Below are 22480 nucleotides of genomic sequence, written 5' to 3'. Positions count from 1 at the left end.
CTAGCTCATGTAACCAAGTGTCCTAATGTTGACAACAACAAACAAGATCTCAAGGCAATATTACCATGCAAGATTTTAGAATCAGATTACTTAAGTGAGCAGCAGAAAATGAGCTATGTAATCCCTTGTATAGATATCTACAAGTCTTTGCAGAAAAACCAGGTATAATAAAAGGATACGTATATCACATGCAAGTTAAGCCTCATGAAATGTGTTACTGTTGTGACTCGTCGATCATTCAAAGTGCCACCGCGCGATTACGCGCGTCCTCTACGTGCGGCGCTGTCTGCCAGCCATGCAGCAGCTGCGTCAGCTAAGCGGCCAGCCGAGCAGCGGCCGCTAGACTGGGACTCAGTGCTCATTCGAATGCTAGCGTGTACACATGTCTTACTTGTCAACTTACTCTGTGACTTATATGTATTGTTGTGTCGTTCCGAAATATATGTGTTAAACTTGAAGTTCTAACAATTGGCGACGAGGATGGGATTTTTCCTTTTCACCATTGACTCACAGGGTCCCATGGCTACTGTCGAGCAACTAATGCAAAATCTCCTTGAACAGCAAACGCTTCTAACAGCGGCGATTCGCGATTTCGTTGCGGCGTCAAATGCGGGGCGTTTCTCGTCGTTGGCTATACCTCCTTTTCCTCCTTACGACGAGACGGCGGAAGACTGGTCTGATTATGAAAAACGTCTTCGACAGCACTTTTTGGCATTTCATGTCACGGACGAACAACCATGTAAGTCTCTATTCCTTTCCTGGATTTCACCTCAAATGTATCGGTTGTTGTCGCAATTGGCTCCTTTGAAGGATCCTGCGTCTTTGTCCTTTGCTGAAATGTGCTCACTTCTGTCTGCCTATTTTCAAAAGCAAACGCATGTGGTAACCTCTCGTGTTGCTTTTTATCGTTGTCAAAAACAGCCACATCAATCCTATCGCGCTTGGGCTGCTGAACTTCACGGCCTCAGTCGAAAGTGTCAATTTGTTACTGACGTTCACAAAGAATCCTGTGCCGATTCCATGGTATGGGAAATTGAAGACTATGCTGAAACAGGCCCCGTGCCTGGCTACTTATCGACCTGACCAACATCTTGTTCTTGCCACAGATGCCTCTCAATACGGGTCGGTGCAGTCCTTGCACACTGTTTTTCTGACGGTTCGGAACAACCCATTGCTTATGCCTCAAAACGCTCATGGATGCCCAACAAAAGTATTCTCAAATTGAGAAAGAAGCTTTGGCCATTATTTATGCTCTTCATATGTTTGGTGTTTTTCTCTATGGCTCAAAATTTCATCTTGTTATGGATCACAAACCACTTGTTTCCTTGTTTCATCCATCACCGTCACTTCCCGACAAGGCTGCACACCGCCTCCAGCATTGGGCTCTTTACTTGTCTCGTTTCAATTATGAGATTCATTTCCGGCCAACGGCTCAACTTGCAAATGCTGATGCTCTGTCTCGCCTTCCCATGGGTCCTGATCAGGCATTCGATAGGGACGAACTTCTGTGTTTCCACCTGGATGTTGCCGAGCAGCGGGTTGTGAATGGGTACCCCATCACTGGGGACAGGCTGGTGGCTGCTACGGGTTCTGACCCTACTCTCTCCCGGGTTTTACGCTGTATTCAGAAGGGTTGGCCAGATCGCCCATCCGCTAAGACTTCTGATCCGTTGCGGAACTACTACACTTCGCGCTATCGCCTCACGGCTAGGGATGGTGTTATCCTCCTCTCCACTGACAATGCTTCGCCGCGTGTTGTGGTACCTGCGTCTTTGCGTGCTTCGGTCTTGCGCCTCCTTCACCAAGGGCACTGGGGTGTGTCTCGCACAAAATCTCTGGCGCGCCGTCATGTGTACTGGCCTGGCATCGACTCTGAAATAGCACACATGGTCGCTGCCTGCGGCCCTTGTGCGTCACTGGCCACTGCCCTGAAGTTATCTTTGTCACCGTGGCCTTCGCCTGAGAAGCCCTGGGAGCGCATTCATGCTGACTTTGCGGGACCCTTTTTAGGTACTTATTGGCTCCTCGTAATTGACGCCTACTCTAACTTTCCTTTCATTGTCCGTTGCACGTCACCTACCACCGCGGCAACCACCACTGCCCTGAAGTTATCTTTGTCACCGTGGCCTTCGCCTGAGAAGCCCTGGGAGCGCATTCATGCTGACTTTGCGGGACCCTTTTTAGGTACTTATTGGCTCCTCGTAATTGACGCCTACTCTAACTTTCCTTTCATTGTCCGTTGCACGTCACCTACCACCGCGGCAACCACCAGTGCTCTCGCCCGCATTTTTTCTTTGGATGGCCTCCCCTCTACTCTTGTTACTGATAATGGTCCGCAATTTTCCTCTACCGAATTTGCGGATTTTTGTGCTCGTCACGGCGTTACTCATGTCACGACCCCGCCGTTCCATCCACAATCCTACGGTGAGGCTGAACGACTGGTCCGCACATTTAAGGCTCAGATGTGGAAACTTCTGACTTCTTCTGCTGCTGATGACGCGCTTCTCCAGTTTCTGGCGTCTTACCGTTTCACCCCCGTGGGCGACCACAGCCCGGCTGAGCTCTTATATGGCTGACAGCCCCGCACGCTACTTCATCTTCTGCGGCCTTCTACCTCATGGCCGCAGGTGCCTTCACTTGGTCAGTTCACCGCCGACGACCTCGTCTGGGTACGGGGATATGGCAGGCGGCCAAAATGGAGCCCGGGCCGCATCTTAAGACACCGTGGCAGACGCCTGTATGAAATCCAGACGGACAAGGGTGTTGCAGTGCGTCATTCGGACCAGCTTCGGCCTCGGGTGCCAGCAACGCCTGTTCTGAATGCCGCCACACCACTTTTGGCTCTACCTGATGCTCGGGATCTTGGCATCTCTCAATACTCACAACGCAGCCCTCTCACCGTCATCGCGATGTCAGCACCAGAACGGACGCCACCAGGAGACGTGCCCATGCAGGAACCGGAGGACCATCCTCTGTCAGAGCAAATCTACTTGCCTCCTCCTCCAACGGACGCCAACACATCGCCCATGTCTCCTGTCATATCAACTGGACTTGCCACAATGGGCAGATTGGTGCATGGGGCCCCAGCCGATTCGACCCCTAAGTCTCCTGTCATCTCAACCCGTTATCATTGGGGACATTTCCGTCCGTACGGGAAGCCTCCTGCTTCAGACTTTACGGCGAGTCAAACAACGCCTATGGACGTTAGCCATCTCCAGGACACCTTCATCAAGACCAGTGCAACAATTTCAAAGGGGGGAAAAGTGTTGTGACTCGCCGATCATTCAAAGTGCCGCCGCGCAATTACGCGCGTCCTCTATGTGTAGCGCTGTCTGCCAGCCATGCAGCAGCTGCGCCACCTAAGCGGCCAGCCGAGCAGCGGCCGCTAGACTGGGACTCAGTGCTCATTCGAATGCTAACGTGTACACATATCTTACTTATCAACTTACTCTGTGACTTATATGTGTTGTTGTCTCTTTCCGAAATATATGTGTTAAACTTGAAGTTCTAACAGTTACCACACAACCTATTCGATTCCATTGACCAAGAAAATGTTAGAATAGAGAATAGTAGAAACATCCTTATCTCCATACAGTAGCCCTCTATTACCTGTAACCAAACCAGGAGGTAGTTAACGCTTAGTGCTGGATGCACGAGTGATCAAAAAGATTATAGTACCTATCAGAACAGGTCTATAAAACCTAGAACAACAAATATGGAAATTTTATGGTGGGCAATATCTATCTTTGATAGATTTACAAAATTCCTACTGGCAGATATTGCTGTCTGAGGAATGTAATAAATATATCGCATTCATTTTCAACGGCAGAAGTTGTCAGTTTTGTGTACTACCATTTGGGTTAAATGTGAGTGCTGGCGTGTTTATCACCGCTCTAGACATGGCATAGGTCCCGAGTTACTAAATAAAGTAACAGTATGTGTAGATGAGCTGCTGATAACCACTGCAGTGTGGAACAAGCATATTGAGTTACTTCCCAAGTTCCAGAACGTGGGTGTCACTGTGCAGATTTGCAGAAATCCAAGTTTGGAATGGACAAAATAAAATTCTTATCTCATAACACCTAAAGGTGTTAGACCAGACCCGAGTAAGATTGAGATACTGAAGAACATGCCACCTCCTTGTAATAATAATAATAATAATAATAATAATAATAATAATAATAATAACATAAAAAACCAGCTAAAGGCTTACTTAGAATTAGCTTCTTTCTTTAGTTATTTTTTCCCGAGTCAGTTGCTTAGTAGTGAAGCACTATTAAGCTTACTTGGCAAAAACACACCTTGGTGTTGGACATGAGAGTGCTAGATTACATTTGATAAAATCAAACATACTCTAATACATGCACAAATTCTGCATCATCAGGATATATGAGCAAAGATTTCTGTCTGACGACAGATGCATCATTCTCCAAAATAAGTGCTTGCCCATCCCAGATGGATACTAATGGCAATGCTGACATTAGAGTCATAGGATTTGCGAGTAGGACACCATCGGAATGTGAGAGATCTTACTCTGTCACCAAAATCGAGGCATTGGCTGTAATATGGTTATAAAGAAATTTAATTCTATGCATATGGTAAACATGTCAAGGTGTTTTGTGATCACCAAGCCTTGAGTTGCCTCATGAGCTGTAAGTTGTTGCACCAGCATTTGGCGCTCTGGTCATTGCCACTCCAAGAATACGACATAGAGAGTATTCATATTAGCGGCAAGGAAAACTTGGTAGCAAACGCACTATCTCGCCTATCGCAAGGACTGCACTAGTATTCAGAACTTGTTGAACAAACTACTGAATTTAAAGTACTGTTTGTCAAAGAACCTACACACAGGAGGTCATACATGAGCAGGTGTCTTACTGAAGAATGACGCAAGATGAAACACAGTTATTGAAGCACTAGCTCAGGGACCAGTAAATCCTCATTTTACTTTACACAATGGCATTCTATTCCAGCGTCACGATACAGAAAAAGATGAATGGTGTGTATGTATTCCATTGGAATACCAAGAGCCTTTGGTATGGTATACACACCGTTCCTGGGGCCACTGTGGCTTAAACAAACGTAATCAGAAACTCGGGCATTATCGTTATTTTCCAACACGAAATGGTACATATTGAGAAAGTGCATAACTTTTACAATTACAATTACAAGCGATATTACCAACTAAGCCACGTGGGACCATGGCGAATGACGTCACAGGAGCCCTGCCAAAGTCACGTGGGGGCATAAAGTATGTCGCAGCACTTATAAGCTAGGCGCAAATTGAGACGCTGTGGCACGACGCAGCGCAGCGCGCATTTTTGTAACATCACAGGTTCAAATGGGACCGTGCAAACTGCGACGCGACGCGACTGGGACGTGACACGCGCCTGCGCCAGGTCGCTCGGCGTTGTGGTTATGGCACAGTTTCTCGCGTCGCGCGTGCCTCGCTAGCCCCGTGGGAAATTTGAGGCGGGGAGAGGAAAAGTAGCCCGGCCATCTGTTCACATCGGAACGGCGCATATGAGCAGTGGTAGTATTGCCCAAACGATAAATTTTGCCTTACTTTATACTAAATTTTATTGTCTTTGCGTAGTGTTTCGTTTTTCGCCATTGAAACGCTCCAGCTTTCTTCGCTAGTACATTATACTTTTCAGTTATTTATATCTGTATAGTTATTTTTTTGTTTTTCTTCTTTCAAGAAAAATTCATACTTCAGTAACTAGTGAGCCACTGACCGTTGGAATTGTATCATATGCCTTCTCGATGTTTTCAGATCGCAAGAAGGGACAGAGGGTAGTGAATAAGGAAGCAAGGTACCAGTATATTATAAAATCATGTGATTAAAACGCAAGGCAGGAAAGTAAAACAAGGTTATCTTCTCACTGCCTAGTATGCTGGCATATCTGTACGGTCCGTTACACACTTTAGAAAGGGGTAATCTCCACAGGTGTGATCCCTTTGCGCTCGTGGTAAAAAGCGTCCAAGTTCTGAAGTATAGAAGTCTCACTGTGATTACTTGGATATGGCTGTAATAATATACTACGACACACTGTACTAAATGCATGTGAACATCTCACTTCCATAGAAACAGTCGAAAAGCAATCACAAATAACAATGGTTCGCCGTGATGAGAAAAAGCATTTCAATTGTTGCGTGCACATTATCAGCATTAATAAAATAATTATACAACAGGCTACACAAATGAAGAAAATAGTCGGTATTATTACGAAAGTAGATAGTGCAGATAGTGGTAACGTAGTATGCCAATAAATGAACTGCAATGCTCATTACAAACAAATAACAATAATGATGCAATCGTAAAGAAAGGACTACGTGGACAACAGTACATTTGCACACAGTAACAGTGGACGTTACTGCGGCAAACAAAACGCAAACAAAAGAAATAAATGGACAGAACGAACTAAAACTATCACCATGAACATAATATACTAGCATACATGCATTCACAGGACAATGTATGTACTAACATATCCTCTTTAGCCAAACCGCGTAATTTTGTGCTTGTATATTGATGCTTAATCGATTGTATTCCATGTACCCCAAACACAAGATGTCTGTCCTGCGAAAGAGCAAGACCTAAATAGTCATCTGTATCCGGTAACCAGCTGCAAATCCTGGCATGTCTTCCCCTGTTCCTGTCCGCAACTGAGGGTCATGGCATCAACTACTGTCTACCAGCAAAAACCGTCGTTCCGGCAATCCGTCGCAGGATCTATCATTGCATGTACAAATCACTGTATTAGACTTTGTAAAATTGTGAAAAATTATTAATCGAACTTAATTCTGTAAAGACTTGCAATTTTGATTTGTGAGAAAGAACGTTTATGACAAATTGACGTAATGAGGCCTTTAAATGAAAAAAAACTGCATGATAAAAGACGCTTACACGAAAAAGTGGTTTAAAAACTGAACATTTTGTGTAATAACATGTATTATCATGAACACCTTATGGGCTTCAGAATTTTAATGTTTTTGAAAATGACATGACAAAATGCCTATGAATTTCTGCAATTTTTGCACTGTCTAATAACATTTAAAATATTATTGTACTTTCCTATCGAAATATTCAAATAATTTTCAATGAAGAAATAACCTGAGGACTGTCCATCCGTTAGTATTTTGCCCCGTTTTCGTTCGGAGCGCGCCTGAATAGGTCGACAAGTAATTAAAGTCGAGGTACAAGTTAGAACACAGGCCTCTGTCAAAAACAAGGGTTACAGTAAAATGTAAATGCAAATGTGCTCAAATAATTTTTCTTAAATGAAAGAAGAGATATCCATGTAACATGTAAAACCCTCAACTTATGCCCATGAACTATGAAAACAACAAATGAGGTGACGTTAGTTAAATGTTGATCTCCAACAGTCAAAACAGTGAAATGTCAACATTGTGAAATGCTATAGAACCTGCAATCATTTTAATGTTACGAAGCCCGCTAATCGGTTTAATACTAATTTCTGCAAGGAAACATACTTAAATTCACGGTCAATAACAAATTTTACTAAAAGATTTGTCCTCCAAGCCAAAACTGTGGGCTGTTGCTACTTTCAGAAGAAACTGCATTAATTTTCGTAAGAGTTCTGAATTAAGCTAGTCGTTTAATGAGAGGGGCCCCAGTTTCTTTTAACGTTGCCGTCATTGCTTTTCATTTTAAAGTAAAAATAGTTCACAACCCGAAATTGACTTACATATTAACTGCAAGTGAAGTAATTAAATCCCAATTAATGGGCGGTGACGTTAAAAATCGTAAGAAGGTTTAGTCTTTTGTTCAGTCAGTAAACGGATCGAAGTCATCTGTCCGTAATGGCATCGAAACGGAGGATGACACGGAGAAGGCCGAAATACTGAACGTCTTTTTTCTTAAACTGTTTCACTGAGGAAGATCACACTACAGTTCCTCCTTTAAATTGTCGTACGAACGTCAGATGATAAATGTCGAAATAAGTGACCATGGGAGAGAAAAGCATCTGAAATAGCTCAACAGAGGAAAGGCCACTGGACATGATAGGATACCATTACGATTCTACATGAAGTATGCGGAAGAACTTTCTCCTCTTCTAACAGCCCTGTATTGTAGATTGCTGCAGGAACAAACCGTTGCTAATGACTCGAGAAATGGACAGGCCATTCTTGTGAATAGGTTTCCAACGTGATTACGGTCGCACGCCAGGTAACAGTCCCTGAGTTCGGAATGGTAGTTGGAATTAGATGCGTGGGACATTCCATTTTGGAAATCGTTAGGGTTTTCTATATTCCGAGATTCACAGTGTCAAATGTGTGCCGAGAAATCCAAATTTCATGTATTACCTCTCGCCACGGACAACCCAGCGGCCGACATCCTTCACTTAATTACCGAGAGCAGTAAAGTTTACATAGAGTTATCAGTGATATCAGTCAAGCACCACTGCACAAAATAACCACAGAAATAAATGTGGCAAGAACGACGAAAGCATCTGTTAGTACAACGCATCGAAATTTGGCGTTAGTGGACTATTGCAGCAGACGACTGTCGCGACTAACTTTGCTTACAGCGTGACTCCGCCTGCATCGCCTCATCAATCTTGATCACTTCATTTGGATCCTAGACGACTGGTAAATCGTGGCCTGTTGGCCGGATGAGTCCCGATTGTAATTGGTGAGAGCTGGTGGTAGAGTTAGAATGTGCTGCAGACCCCATAAAGGCATGGACCCAAGTTGTCCACAAGGTACAGTACTTGCTGGTGGTAGCCCCGTAATCATACGGGTTATGTTTACATGGAATGCACTTGGTCCTCTGGTCCAACTGAACCAATCATTCACAAGAAACAGTTATGTTCAGCTACATGGAGATCGTCTGCAGCCATTAATGGACTTCATGTTCCGAAACAACGATGGAATTTTTATAGCTTACAATGTGCCATTACGCAATATCACAACTGTTCGCAGCTGGTTCAAAGAACATTCTGTACAATTCGAGTGAATGACTTGGCGTCCCAGATCACTCAATATGAATACCATCGAACATTTATGGGACATAACCGAGAGGTCAGTTGGTTTCTGCAGTGGGCTTCCAATGTCCATGCAAGCTGAGTTTCTGCATTATGCAAGGCAAAAGGAGGTCCAACACAATATTAGGAGGTATCTCATGACTTAATGACTTCTGTCACACTGTCACCTCAGTTTACAGGTAACAATGCCCTCAAAATTTCTAAATCACATGTAAATGCTTTGCCCCTACTGATATAAGGCTTTTGATACAGTTCTGTGTTGCCACCCAATCAGTGCTTAATTTCAAAAATTTTGTGTGTCGGAGCACACCCCTTCAAACATACAACCCACATCCATCCCCCCCTCCCCCCAGCCATAACATTATTGGAAAACTGTACACACACACACACACACACACAGAGAGAGAGAGAGAGAGAGAGAGAGGGAGAGGGAGACAAACATTGCATCACGTTGGTCAGGCCACTGTCGCTTCCACTGGTGCAGCAGCAAATTATAGTTACATTGCGATCTAATACATGTGTAAGTCTCCAGTGCCGACTTGTTCCCCAAATGGTCAAGAGACCATCATAATTATCATGTGCAGTGACTGATAAAAACTAAAGCACTCAGAAGAAGAGGAGGAAACGAAATTAAACTTCACAAGTTGAGAGTGTATGTGATGTTATTTCAGTGATTATAAAATCGATACAATTTTAGAAGGAACTTGGCAGTTTGAACCCATTTATGACATTGCACTTCCTCTGGCCTGGATGCATACTTTTAATTGATTGGGAGAGTGTCAAAGAAAGCGTTGCATCATCTCCTGGAGTCAAGCTGACCCACAACTGTTCTAACTGGGCCTTGATGTGTGTACTAACACTGGGACAGAGTTGACATCTGAGCTGGTACCACACATGTCCTATCGGGGACAGATCTGGGAACCCTGCTGGCCACAGGAGTAGCTCAAAATCACGCAGACAGTTCACAAGGACACAGCACTGTCTAGTTTGACTGCCAACTGCATTGTCCTGTTGAAAAACGGCGCCAATTGCATTGTCCTGTTGAAAAACGGCATCACGATACTGTAGCATCACAAGTAACACATGAGGATGCAGGATGTCCTTTACGTATCTTTGTGCCCTCAAATTTCCCTCAATCACTACCAATCATGACTTGAAGTCATGCACAGTGGCTCCCCACACCACCTCCTCCAAAATACTGGAAGAATTGGACCTCACCTCAGATCACTGCCATACTAGCTGACGATAATCATCTGGAGCAATGCAGAACTGCAATTCCTCACTCAACACAATGCAACACCATTCATCGACAGTCCATACTTCCCAGTCACACAACGGCTCAAAATGCAGCTGTTTGTGTTGTTGTGTTAAATGCCAGCCTGCGCATGGGACAATAATTCACGAGCCTGCTGGTGCTAGTCTCTGGCCAATGGTGCAGTATATCACAGAATGTTGCAGGGAGGCCATTTCTGGTCCTTGGACAGCAGACGTAGATATGAAGTTGTTATGATCTGTTTGATGCTCAGTATGGCGATGTTCCCTTGTTGTTGTCAGTCATTGTCTACTGGAACCTTGACTTTGAGTTGGCTGCCCTCGAGTTCACATGCAGTCCAGCTAGAACTTCTGTCGCATTGTATTAAATGATTCGACCAGTCTGCCAAATGGAGACCCTCAAGGAGGCACCTTTCAGATTGATGACGCATCCTCACACAGCCATGTGGCATCTCCACGTCCTTCACAGTGATCACTCATGTGACACTGTTTACCAAACTCGGTAACAACGCTAAACATGAACAACACTAACGCACTGTGTTGCCCATTCTACGAGTGTTGCCCAGAAAGTGATGCCCCGCATTTTTTTCTTCAACAGTTCTTTATTGAACATAATGAGAAGTACATGCACGAAAGAATGGTGTTTTATCTACACACCCTACTTTTCCACATACTCTCCATCCCATTCTACAGCCTTCAGCCTTCAGCCTTGTCAGTACCAATCCTTGTTCTGGTGGTGGAGGCAGTGCTTCACTGTGTGAATCACCTACTCATTGTCCTCAAAATGTCTTCCATGAATGGCATCCTTTAATGGCCTGAACAAGTGGAAGCCCGACAGGGCTAGGTCAGGACTATAGGGTGGATGGGGTAACACTATCCAACCCTGTTTTGCGATATGTTCAGCAGTGCTCAGACTTGTGTAGGGCCGAGCATTATCCTGTTGGAGAGAAACACATCCTGGGTTGCTGTGGCGCCGAAGTCACTGGAAGCGCATCTTGAGTTTTGTGAATGTGTTGACATATGCTTCTGAATTAATGGTACTGCCTCTCGGTATCGCATCAATAAGGATCACAGGATCGCACCTTCACAATCCCATGGTGACCATGACCTTTCTGGCAGAAGCATTTGCTTTTAATTTTTTCTTCTGTGGGGAGTGGGAATGGTGCCATTCCACCGACTGTCGTTTTGCTTCAGGTTCAAAATGGTGCACCCAGGTTTCATCACCTGTCAAAACCTGGGACAAGAAGGCTTCCCCCTCAGTTTCAAAATGTTACAAGTTTTCTGTGCGATTTGTGATCCACAGTTAGACACCACGGGACCCATCTTGCACACAATTTTGAATATCCAATACTGCAGATAATTGCATCCACACTTCCTTTGCTGATTGACAGATGCAGCGCCAACTGCCGAGTCGTAATGTGTCAGTCCTTGCGAATGACATCATCTTGCTGTTACACGTCTGGAGTGGCAGCCATGGATGATTTCTCCGACCGCTGCAAATTATGGAGCTCCGCCGAACCGCTCTTCTGATGACCTCACCCCCTGTGCCCAGACATTAACTGTACTTCTGTCCACAGCAGATGCTCCATAGACTTTGCACAAGCGTTTGTGAATATTCCCCACAGTTTCTTTATCTGCAGTAATAAATTCAGTGACGGCCGTTGCTTGTAACGTGCATCACCTACAGCCGCCATTTTGTAACTGTCCTGCAGCTAAGCTATCCGTCGGAAGTGACGGAAACTTGGCGCTCTCACTCAGGAGACTTCAAATATTACATACGTAATGTTTCGCATTCGTAGCATTGTTTACGACTGAGAAAAAAATGCGGTGAATTATTTTCTGGGCAACCCTCGTGTCTGTCACAGAGAACTGAAACTAATCACTTACACACCCGCTGACGGCTTGTACATCTACAAAGCTACTTTGACATTCAACTCTGTCTTCTGGGTCTATGTCTTGTCAGGCAGAGTACATAAGGATCATAGCAAATCTCCAAGGTCACATTATCTGACGATATGACGACAACATGAAATTCAGGGCGGGGAAACATTAAATACGATGTGCTGCAAACTTTGGTGCTCTGCACACTCCTATATAAATGTTTGACGTCGGACATTCGCGGACTCTTCAAAAACTGTAATGTTCTGTTGATGACACATATACTGAAAAAAAAACAACTATAACAGACGCGACTTGGAAAGTAGCAGAACAAGTTTACAAACAGTTCACAGTCAACAACTTTATCCTTAATCTCGCAAAAACTCTTTATAAAGTAATTCCGAGCAAACGAAATCAGATACCAGAACTAAAGGTCTATGGGCACACACTGGATGAGTCTCCACATGCGAAGTTCCTGGGTATCTGTCTGGTTAGTAAACTGAGGTGGCACGAGCACATGGATAATTGGAACACAAAAACCACCTCTGCCTACTTTGAATTCAGTAATCTCTCTCGCTGTGTTGACCTACAGACAAGATTACTGGTATACTTTCACACATTACTGTGCCACAGCATAATCTTCTGCGAAACGCAGCTAAGGTGAAGAAAGGATTTACTCTACACAAGCTTGATATACATTTCTTGTGTAAAGTAGACAACTAAATATCTTGCAGAATCCCCTTCAGGTATCTAGGGATTCTTAACGACCTAATTGTATTTGTGGTCAATAACAAGAGTGAATTTAGAATGTACTCTGCAATGCATAAGCAGAGTTCTAGAATTAAAAACAATCATATAGACTGCGCATCATCCCTCTCTAGGACTGGGAATAGAGTGTTACAGGCCCGGATCTAAGGGTGGTTGGGGGGGGGGGGGGGGCGGACGCAAACTGTGGAATCTGCCTCGGTCACGAATTCCAGGGGAGCCAAAATCATTGTTGAAGAACAAATCTTTTTTCAAAAATCGTATAGCATTCAGCGCTCGTTGGTCTAACGATAACGTATCCCCGTTTGTTTTTGAACATTTTTGAACACATTCTAAGTTGATTTACGGACGAATCATAAGTTGATTTTTGAATGCGTGTACAGTATACGTGATCTCTCTGCCAGGAGAATCCTCGTTGCATATAGAAATAAAAAACTTTCCAGCAGAGAAAAGGGAACGGGGCTATATGAGGTGAGCCGAATAAACCCGAACGGGTGAATGCCAATCGCCGTTTGTTTATGTGGTTGACTGGGTGTGCGAATGATCAGCGTTGTTATAATACAAGCGAAATCCATAGATTCAGACTACCAGATTGGAAATAAACGACTGGCAGGAATAACAGGTAACAAAGATTTATTATCTTGTCGGTGTAGCCAAGAAAATGAAATTTTGACAGAAAATTTTTGTCAGAACGCTACACTACTAACGACCTCTTATACAGTCCCCGGTTAGCAGCCGCTGAAGTTATATTCTCGAAACAGCACGGAAAACGCGTTGTACGAACAAGTAATAATGGCTAAGTTGAAAATAAACGCGGGATAACTAAACCGGTGATTCTGGTAAGGGCTAGTGAAGTTAACTGAAGAATAAGTTTCGTCAATGGCAGGAATAGTTACAGAGTTAGTGATGACAAGATTGTTTGTTAGAATGAGGAAGGAGAAGAAAAAGGGGGCATCACACAAATTATATGGGGGATATGACGATTCCAAATTGATGTAAAAATTTCGTACTACTGCATTTCTATCGCATTCTTGAGAAACTGGAGCATATGAATGAAATGTGAAACTTGAGAAACTGGAGCATATGAATGAAATGTGAAACTATTTCCTAACACAAAACCTTTTGCTTGTAGTAGGCCTAATAGGCATTTTATATTGGTACTACGTCAATTATATTCTGTCGTGTTATTTATGTAAATGAGGAAGACAAAAATGGCCATTTGTGCCAAAACTGTCTCGCTTATTGGCATCTTTTACAATTGCTGCAATATCAGAAAGGCCTATTTCGTTTTAGGTAGCAGACAATGACAAAATAGACATAAATCGAGAAACCACACCAGTAAGTACTATTCGTGTTAACGGCTTTTCTAGTATTAGACGACAATTTGATTTTTCATGTAGCAAAACGTTCGACCAACTTTGATGACGTAATAGATTCTTTCACAGAAAGGAAATGATGCCGTGTAAAGCTGTAGCGGGATAGAAAGACAAAAATGCTGGGACCAAAGGATTGAAGAAATGTGTACTGTCTTGCTTGTCTCTTGCCTTTACTGGTTTTATGCATCCTATATTTAATTTTATATCACACAGAAGATTAAGTTATTATCTACCAGGCAATAAAGAGTGAAATTTTTCTGAAGAGCTCTTATTTTCCCAGTTCCAAATAATCCCAGCCAGTATTAATTGTGAGGGTTTTTTTTTTTTTTTTTTTTTTAATAAAAGGGAGGTAGGATGTCAAATCGGCCGATTGGAAGTAGGAGAGAGACCACAGAACATTTTAATTTCCACTGTCCTGAATATAGGTTTGATGGCTTCCATTACAAAATATAAAGGTTTGAATTTCACAGAGTGGAATACAGTGACGTGCGATAGAAAGATGTGTGCGGAGGCGACGTAGGCCTACTGCATTTTGGCACACGTAAGACCAAATAACATGACTTTTATATATCAAACCCTTCAGAAAGATGTGCGCTACAACATGAACAAATTTTTGAAAAATCGATTTTTTAAAAATTTTGATGTTCGAGGGGGGGGGGGGGGGAGGGGGGGGGCACTATCGCGTTTTTGCCCCGGTTAGGGAATATTGTAGATCCGGGGCTGGAGTTTTATGCTCTGGTGCAAAAGTTCCGGTATACATAAGGCAGAGATCTGAAAATCCCCAAATATATATAAGTAAAAGAATGCTTCATTAGCCACTCCAACAACTTATTGGAATATTTGGATTCAAGGATTTAAATTTCGCGTAAATCTAATATTTGTACGAGATGGATCTTCACCTTGCCTGTATGTAGATAATTAATAGTGGTCTGTGTAACATTCCATAAATGCATTCTCTTGACGCAATAGATCAGGGTAGCAATGAAGAACGAGCAGTGGTTTTTATCAAAGTAGCTGTTCACTCCTAATATACGTATACAAGGTTTCAGAAACAGTCTGGAAAACTTATAAGATTGTTGCAGAATAGATCGTGCTGAGAAAATAACTCGATATGTTGCGCCGTTTCCGTGTTATTTAGCATTGCAGTTAGCCAATCAGGTTGTTGCGCGCGCAATTTGAAGCACCTGCCCACCCTAACTGCAATGATGCACAGACATCTCACGTTTATGGGTCCTTCAGTTACTACTTGTTCAAATGTTCATCACCGGTTAAAATTTGCCCTTTTAGGGAGTGATAAATAAAAGCTACGTTCGTTCGGTTCGAGGAAACCAGTGTTTAGCTACACTGTTTCTGGCAGGCTGCTCGAATTTTCGCTCGCGACGACCTGACTGGCTAACTTCTAAGTCAAATAACTCGGCAGAGGCACAACGTATCGAATTGTTTTCTCAACAATAGTTTCTCGGCACAATCTCCCCTGCAACACCCTTACAAGCTTTCCAGACTGTTTCTGACCACCATATACAAAGTAATCCAGAAGTAACCCCCATAATGATCAGTGTGAGAGGATTAGAACTGGTAACAATTTATTATTAAAGACATTGTACAGACGTAGTCAGCAGTGGCTGCCTCTGCCTTGTCTAGTGTGACTCGTTCCACCTACCTGAAGGCTCTTCGTCGTTATAGCAGTTACGAAACAATATGTGCGGACGGGAGAACTAGTGCTGACAAGTCAAATTTTACAAAAACTGAAACCTGTCGACGGAGAAATTTTATTAACGTTTTACACCATGCACTACCCGTAGCTATGCAAACTTCTTTTCCATGAACATTGAGAGCTGAAGGATTATAGTCATTCTTGGAACAAAAATCCTTGAAACGGACTTTTCATGTGGCATGGAGAGGTAATAGCATCAGTACGGGTACGCCTGTCGGGGAAAGATGGTAACAGGAAGCTCACTGAACTTCAAAGTTATCTAGACGGAGCTTAAGAGCGGTTTTAAAATTATGCTTTGTGATTGCTGCCGCACACATTGCTCCGTCATACACTAAACAATGATATATACACTCCAACTGAGAATGTAAGTTTTCATATCATTTTGAGAACTTACTGGTCGCCACAATTTAAGAAGAGAATATAACAACACCGTTCACAGTCCCTGCAAAAATATTTCCTTAACATTTTCTGCTGCGAACACTGAAAGATGTAATGAAGATAGTAATGGATTACGCTCATCATATGTACGCTGTCGTATGTGGTTCGTATTACACAACTGACGGGCGTCGCTTGCGGCCAACACATTGTAATCGTTTGTAAAACTGTTTACGTGCTGTTGTGCAACAGGATGATAAAGCAGTGATGCTTTTGCACACGCGGCTGGTACTCACTGCTCATGCATTTCTGCGCCGTCAACGACGCTCCTTTGCTTCTAGCGTATCCTGTGCGAAAGAAAAGCTGAGACATTTGAAGTGCGAGGACCATTTCAGTTGTAGTCCGCTTGCCACCACTGCAAAGTGAAATCTGTCGCCGGCTTTCTTCACGTCGCAAATACACGCGGCGTTATCGCAAGCAGCTTCCCCGACGCGCCTCCAAGCAAAGTCCAGATTCCCGCGCTTCTTTCGAGCGGGTGCCGCCGTCGATACACACTGGACTCGCGTGCGGGGGACGGCTGTTCAAATCGTCGATGTAGTCAGTAGTGGAACATCTTTCTTCCTTCTGCGTAAGCCTCTTCTGTTCTCGGTAGCTGCGCTGGCTCCAAAATTGGCTGAAAGATGTTAGTTCTGTAGCATATTGTGCTCGACATCAGAGATAGATTTAAAACACTTTAATTATACTCTTGTTGTAAATTATTCACTGATACTTCAGTTTCGGGTCTCACATATAGTTCGAATTAAAGGAAAGCTGATTGTTACCTACTACATACACTAGTTCATAGACTGTTAAATTGTCCTAGAGCAGTAATCACAAAACAGTCCAGTGGTTCAAAATGATTCGCATGTGCCAAAAATTTAACGTACCAGTTCACATTTAACGAATTCGAAACAATATAGTGCACAAAAATAATCAGGAAGTCCGTCAACACTGACCTGCAGACCTGTTATTGTTCATAGGAGTTAATAATCATTGTGTTCCTCCAGTAAGTTCTCACACGAGTTTAATTATTAACTACTGTCAAAGAAATGACGAATTAAACCTACGAGTGAAGAGCACATGCAAATATTTCAGAATATTAGTTGTCGGACTACAGCACGTTGTTCACAACAAGAGGCATGCAGTGCCTTTCATAAATTTCGGGACAAACAGAATAGTTTTGTATTTACTGTGAGAAATAACAAATAAATAACTAAACATATTACACTACTGGCCATTAAAATTGCTACACCAAGAAGAAACGCAGATGATAAACCGGTATTCATTGGACAAATATATTATATCGGAACAGACAAGTGATTACATTTTCACGCAATTTGGGTCCATAGATCCTGAGAAATCAGTACTCAGAACAACCACCTCTGGCCGTAATAACGGCCTTGATACGCCTGGGCATTGAGTCAAACAGAGCTTGGATGGCGTGTACAGGTACAACTGCCCATGCAGCTTCAACACGATACCACAATTCATCGAGATTAGTGACTGGCGTATCGTGACGAGCCAGTTGCTCGGCCACCATTGACCAGACGTTTTCAATTGGTGAGAGATCTGGAGAATGTGCTGGCCAGGGCAGCAGTCGAACATTTTCTGTATCCTGAAAGGCCCGTACTGGACCTACAACATGCGATTGTGCATTATCCTGCTGAAATGTAGGGTTTCGCAGTGATCGAATGAAGGGTAGAGCCACGGGAAGTAACGCATCTGAAATGTAACGTCCACTGTTCAAAGTGCCGTCAACGCGAACAAGAGGCGACCGAGATGTGTAACCAATGGCACCCCATACCATCACGCCGGGTGATATGCCGGTATGGCGATGACGAATACATGCTTCCAATGTGCGTTCACTGCGACGTTGCCAAACACGGATGCGACCATCATGATGCTGTAAACAGAACCTAGATTCATCCAAAAAAATGGCGTTTTGCCATTCGAGCACCCAGGTTCGTCGTTGAGTACACAGTCGCAGGCACTCCAGTCTGTGATGTAGCGTCAAGGGTAACCACAGCCATGGTCTCCGAGCTGATAGTCCATGCTGCTACAAACGTTGTCGAACTGTTCGTGCAGATGGTTGTTGTCTTGCAAACGTCCCCATCTGCTGACTCAGAGATCGAGACGTGGCTGCACGATCCGTTACAGCCATGCGGATAAGATGCCTGTCATCTTGACTGCTAGTGATACGAGGCTGTTGATATCCAGCACGGCGTTCCGTATTACCCTCCCGAACCCACCGATTCCACTTTCTGCTAACAGTCATTGGATCTCGACAAACGCGAGCAGCAATGTCGCGATACGATAAACCGCAATCGCCATAGGCTACAATCCCACCTTTATCAAAGTCAGAAACGTGATGATACGCATTTCTCCTCCTTACACGAGGCATCACAACAACGTTTCACCAGACAACGCCGGTCAACTACTGTTTGTGTATGAGAAATCGGTTGGAAACTTTCCTCATGTCAGCATGTTTCAGGTATCGCCACTGGCGCTAACCTTGTGTGAACACTCTGAAAAGCTAATCATTTGCATATCACAGTATCTTCTTCCTGTCGGTTAAATTTCGCGTCTGTAGCACGTCATCTTCGTGGTGTAGCAATTTTAATGGCCAGTAGTGTATGTTTGTTATTCCAACAAACAGAAGGATGTTCACAGAGCAATAAATTGAACATTTTGCTTCATTTAATGACTCATAAAATTTTATTTATGTGAAATAACATAGATTTGCCTTCGCAAAAGTTTTGGGACAAAGTGCAGAAATAAATAAAAAAAAAAACTAGGAAATAATGACGAATTAGTACTTTGTGCTTCTACCGCAATGTTGTAACATTTGTGTCAGATGTTTTGGCGTATTTTTCACAAGCTTCTCTAAGTAAGAAATACTTAGATTTTCCCATTCTTCTTGCAGTCGTCTCCTCACGTCCTGTTTGGACTGTGTGGGGACTTTTCGAATATTTCTTTCTAACACATCCCATAAATTCTATATGGGATTCATGTCCGGACTTTGCGGAGGGGGATTGACAACTTCTGGCCAGTTGTACAGGAGCCACAACTGTACAACATAGGTGGTATGTTTGGGGTTATTGTCCTTTTAAAATTTTAAACTCTCTTCAATCCCCATATTTTCTACGCTCTTCTTCAAATTGTTCGTTAGAATCTGCATGTATACATTTTTATCCATTGTTTTGTCAACGAAGATCATCTCACCCACTCCCAGGGCCAACATACAACCCTAAACCATAACATGGCCCCTGCCGTGTTTCACTGTAGCCTGCATATTTTTTTCTTCCAGCTATTTGTTGGGCTGTCCCCAGACCGTTATTCGTCCATCCAGTCATGATATGTTATATTTTGATTCATCCAAAAAAATTACTTGATTCTACCACTCCATGTTCTTGTGTATGCGTTCCCTCGCGAATAGCAGCCTCTTCTTCCTATCGACAGGACTGATGTAAGGCTTCCTTCTTGCAGTTTGTCTATGGTAATTTTCTCTGTACAGTACTCGTCTGATTGTGCTAGCAGTGGCCTTCTTCTCAAACTCTTCCTCAGCCTCAATGGGAGTTCATGTAGCTGTGATTTGTGGATCTTTCTTGACCTTTTGTAATATTGCATTCTCTTCTCTCCTCACAAATATCCTTGGATATTTGTGGCATATTTTCTGTCCTGTCTTCATATTTATATCGACAGATGATGTTCCCTACAGTACTTTTCTTCATATTCAGTAATGTTGCTATTTCTCAGCATGTTCTTCCCTTTTCGTGGTGAAATATTACTAACTGCCTCTGTTCAAAAGTGCTGTTTTTACCTCTTTTTACCTCTCACTTCCTTTGAGCTCTGGACAGGTAATGACTGACATCACAGAAAGTAATGAATAACAGAGACATGCACACTGACACTGTTGCCAACACTTGTTACAAAACTTTTGAAGTGCAGAGTTTCATATCACGCAGTAAGAAATGGGCCTTATTCTGTTGTAAACAAGCAAACATACGTGACTGCACTTTTCATTGCCCATAATTACATGTACAACTTGCAGTCATACATCTTTATTTCCTTGTTAGTCATTATAAATTCTTTCATACCCAGACATACTATGCACAATGTTCTTTCATACCCAGACATACTATGCACAATGTTCGTCCCAAAACATGAGAGGCACTGTAGGTGTGGCTCTTTTTACTCTCAGCTGCTGACTGCCTGACCTCAGATGTGCCAGGTCTATATACAGTTTTGCGTATGAAAACTATCTTTTACGCTACTTGTTACTAACAGCAACCATCTTAAATAAAATATTTTATGACCTTCAAAATAATCAACTTCCTATTAATGAGATAATCAACAAATGCTGCCAGTGAAATAGAACATTAAAAAATGTATCAACAAAATTATAATGCCAAAATTCAGAATCTGATAGTAATTTTGACATAATTTGTAACTGAAGTCAGCAACGGTCTAAAGCTTTAAAGTTAATTAATTTGCAAGATAGTTAGTTGCAGACAATTTTAGATGCCTTACGAAAAAGTGGTGGTATGTACTTTCAAATGTTAATATGCCAAAATATGTTTCCTGTCGCTCACTAAATATGATTCACAAATAAGCTTAGTCCCATTGAATTTAATTGCTCATCATACTACTTGCTAATATAGTAGCAGTGATCTAATTAGTTAACTCAGAAACTTTGTTAATTATGAAATATTGTTAACTGTAAAGGTCATATTGAATGGACCCTTTCAACTAACAATATTTCATAATTAACAAAGTTTCTGAGTTAACTAACTAGATCACTGCAACTACATTAGCAAGTAGTATGATGAGCAATGAAATTCAATGGGTCTAAGTTTATTTATGAATCTGAAAGTAGTAGGCCTATACATTCACTGGGTAGTAGGTACACTATCATACTGTCATTCTCACAATTTAGGAAAAAATTTAGAAAATTTTGGGAGGTAGGAAATCATTGGAGATGAGACTGGATACTCAACTTACTTCAGCTCATCAGATCTCTAATGACATCATTGTCGCCAGCACGTTGTATCCTAATCTTCTTTCCTTCATTTCCATGGGTCTCCTAAAAATGCGTTGACGTAGAGATAGGAAAAAGCAGTCAAAAGGCTATTAGAACTATTTCATTACAAGTATTCAATGGAAGGTGAGAAAGGTCTGGGAAGAAGAATGTGTGAGATTTCATAACAAATATTAGATTGTTAAAGGCTGTGTACTAGATTAGTTTGTGTCATGCAAATAATGAGGGACATAAAGGACTGGCTACATTTCTCTAACAACAATGTAGATTGATTGAGTAGCTAATTGATTGATTTATTCATTCGTAGGACAATATACATTGCATGGATGTCGTCAAATGTTTGTACAATATTTCTTATAAAATAAAGATGTCTATTTACAGTATATACAGCTCCTATACTTAGTTCTACTTTTCTAATCATGTCTAGTTAAATTTGTTACGCAGTAGAATGTTCATGAACATTAGTCTACAGTTATTCTAAATATTCATCTGTAGTGTAATAGCTATTATCTAGTAAATATTTTTTTAGCCTTTGACTAAAGGTGTGGGGATCATTTACATCTTTTATTTCTAGTGGTTATCTGTTGTACATTTTAATACCATGATATAATACACTATTTTGAGTTTTTGAGTTGTTTCTTCTGTTTAGATGTAAACAGTGTCTGGATTTGTTTCCATGGTCATGAACTGTGCTGTTTGTGGTATACAGATTAATGTTTTTCCTTATATACATTATGTTTTGACAAATATATTCACACAGAACTGTCAGAATTTCTAACTTTTTGAACAACTCATTACTGTGTGCCCTGTTAGTGCTATTTGTTACTATTCGAACAGCTCTTTTCTGTATCTTGAAAATAGTTTGTATGTTTCCAGCATTAGATTAGATTAGATTAGATTAGATTTACTTTCATTCCAATTGATCCGTAGTGAGGAGGTCCTCCAGGATGTGGAACATGTCAGAAAAACAACAATACATGACAAATATTTAAACTAAAACAAATAAGCTAAT

At 42.3% G+C, this 22480-nt stretch overlaps 1 protein-coding gene across 1 annotated transcript in view; it reads right to left on the bottom strand.

Annotated features, from left to right (window-relative positions):
• Nucleotides 1-16857, bottom strand: part of LOC126455668 (enoyl-CoA hydratase, mitochondrial-like) — an 83370-nt gene extending 66513 nt beyond the window's left edge. The window contains exon 1 of the mRNA XM_050091438.1: nt 16688-16857. Coding sequence (XP_049947395.1) covers nt 16688-16781 — 94 coding nt within the window. The 5' untranslated portion in view covers nt 16782-16857. The remainder of the gene's footprint in view (nt 1-16687) is intronic.
• Nucleotides 16858-22480: the final 5623 nt, after the last annotated feature.

Source organism: Schistocerca serialis, chromosome 2 (assembly GCF_023864345.2).
Source record: "Schistocerca serialis cubense isolate TAMUIC-IGC-003099 chromosome 2, iqSchSeri2.2, whole genome shotgun sequence".
Classification (NCBI taxonomy): Eukaryota; Metazoa; Arthropoda; class Insecta; order Orthoptera; family Acrididae; genus Schistocerca; species Schistocerca serialis.
The sequence above is the reverse complement of the archived record's forward strand: the minus strand, read 5'-3'. Positions and strand labels throughout refer to the sequence as shown.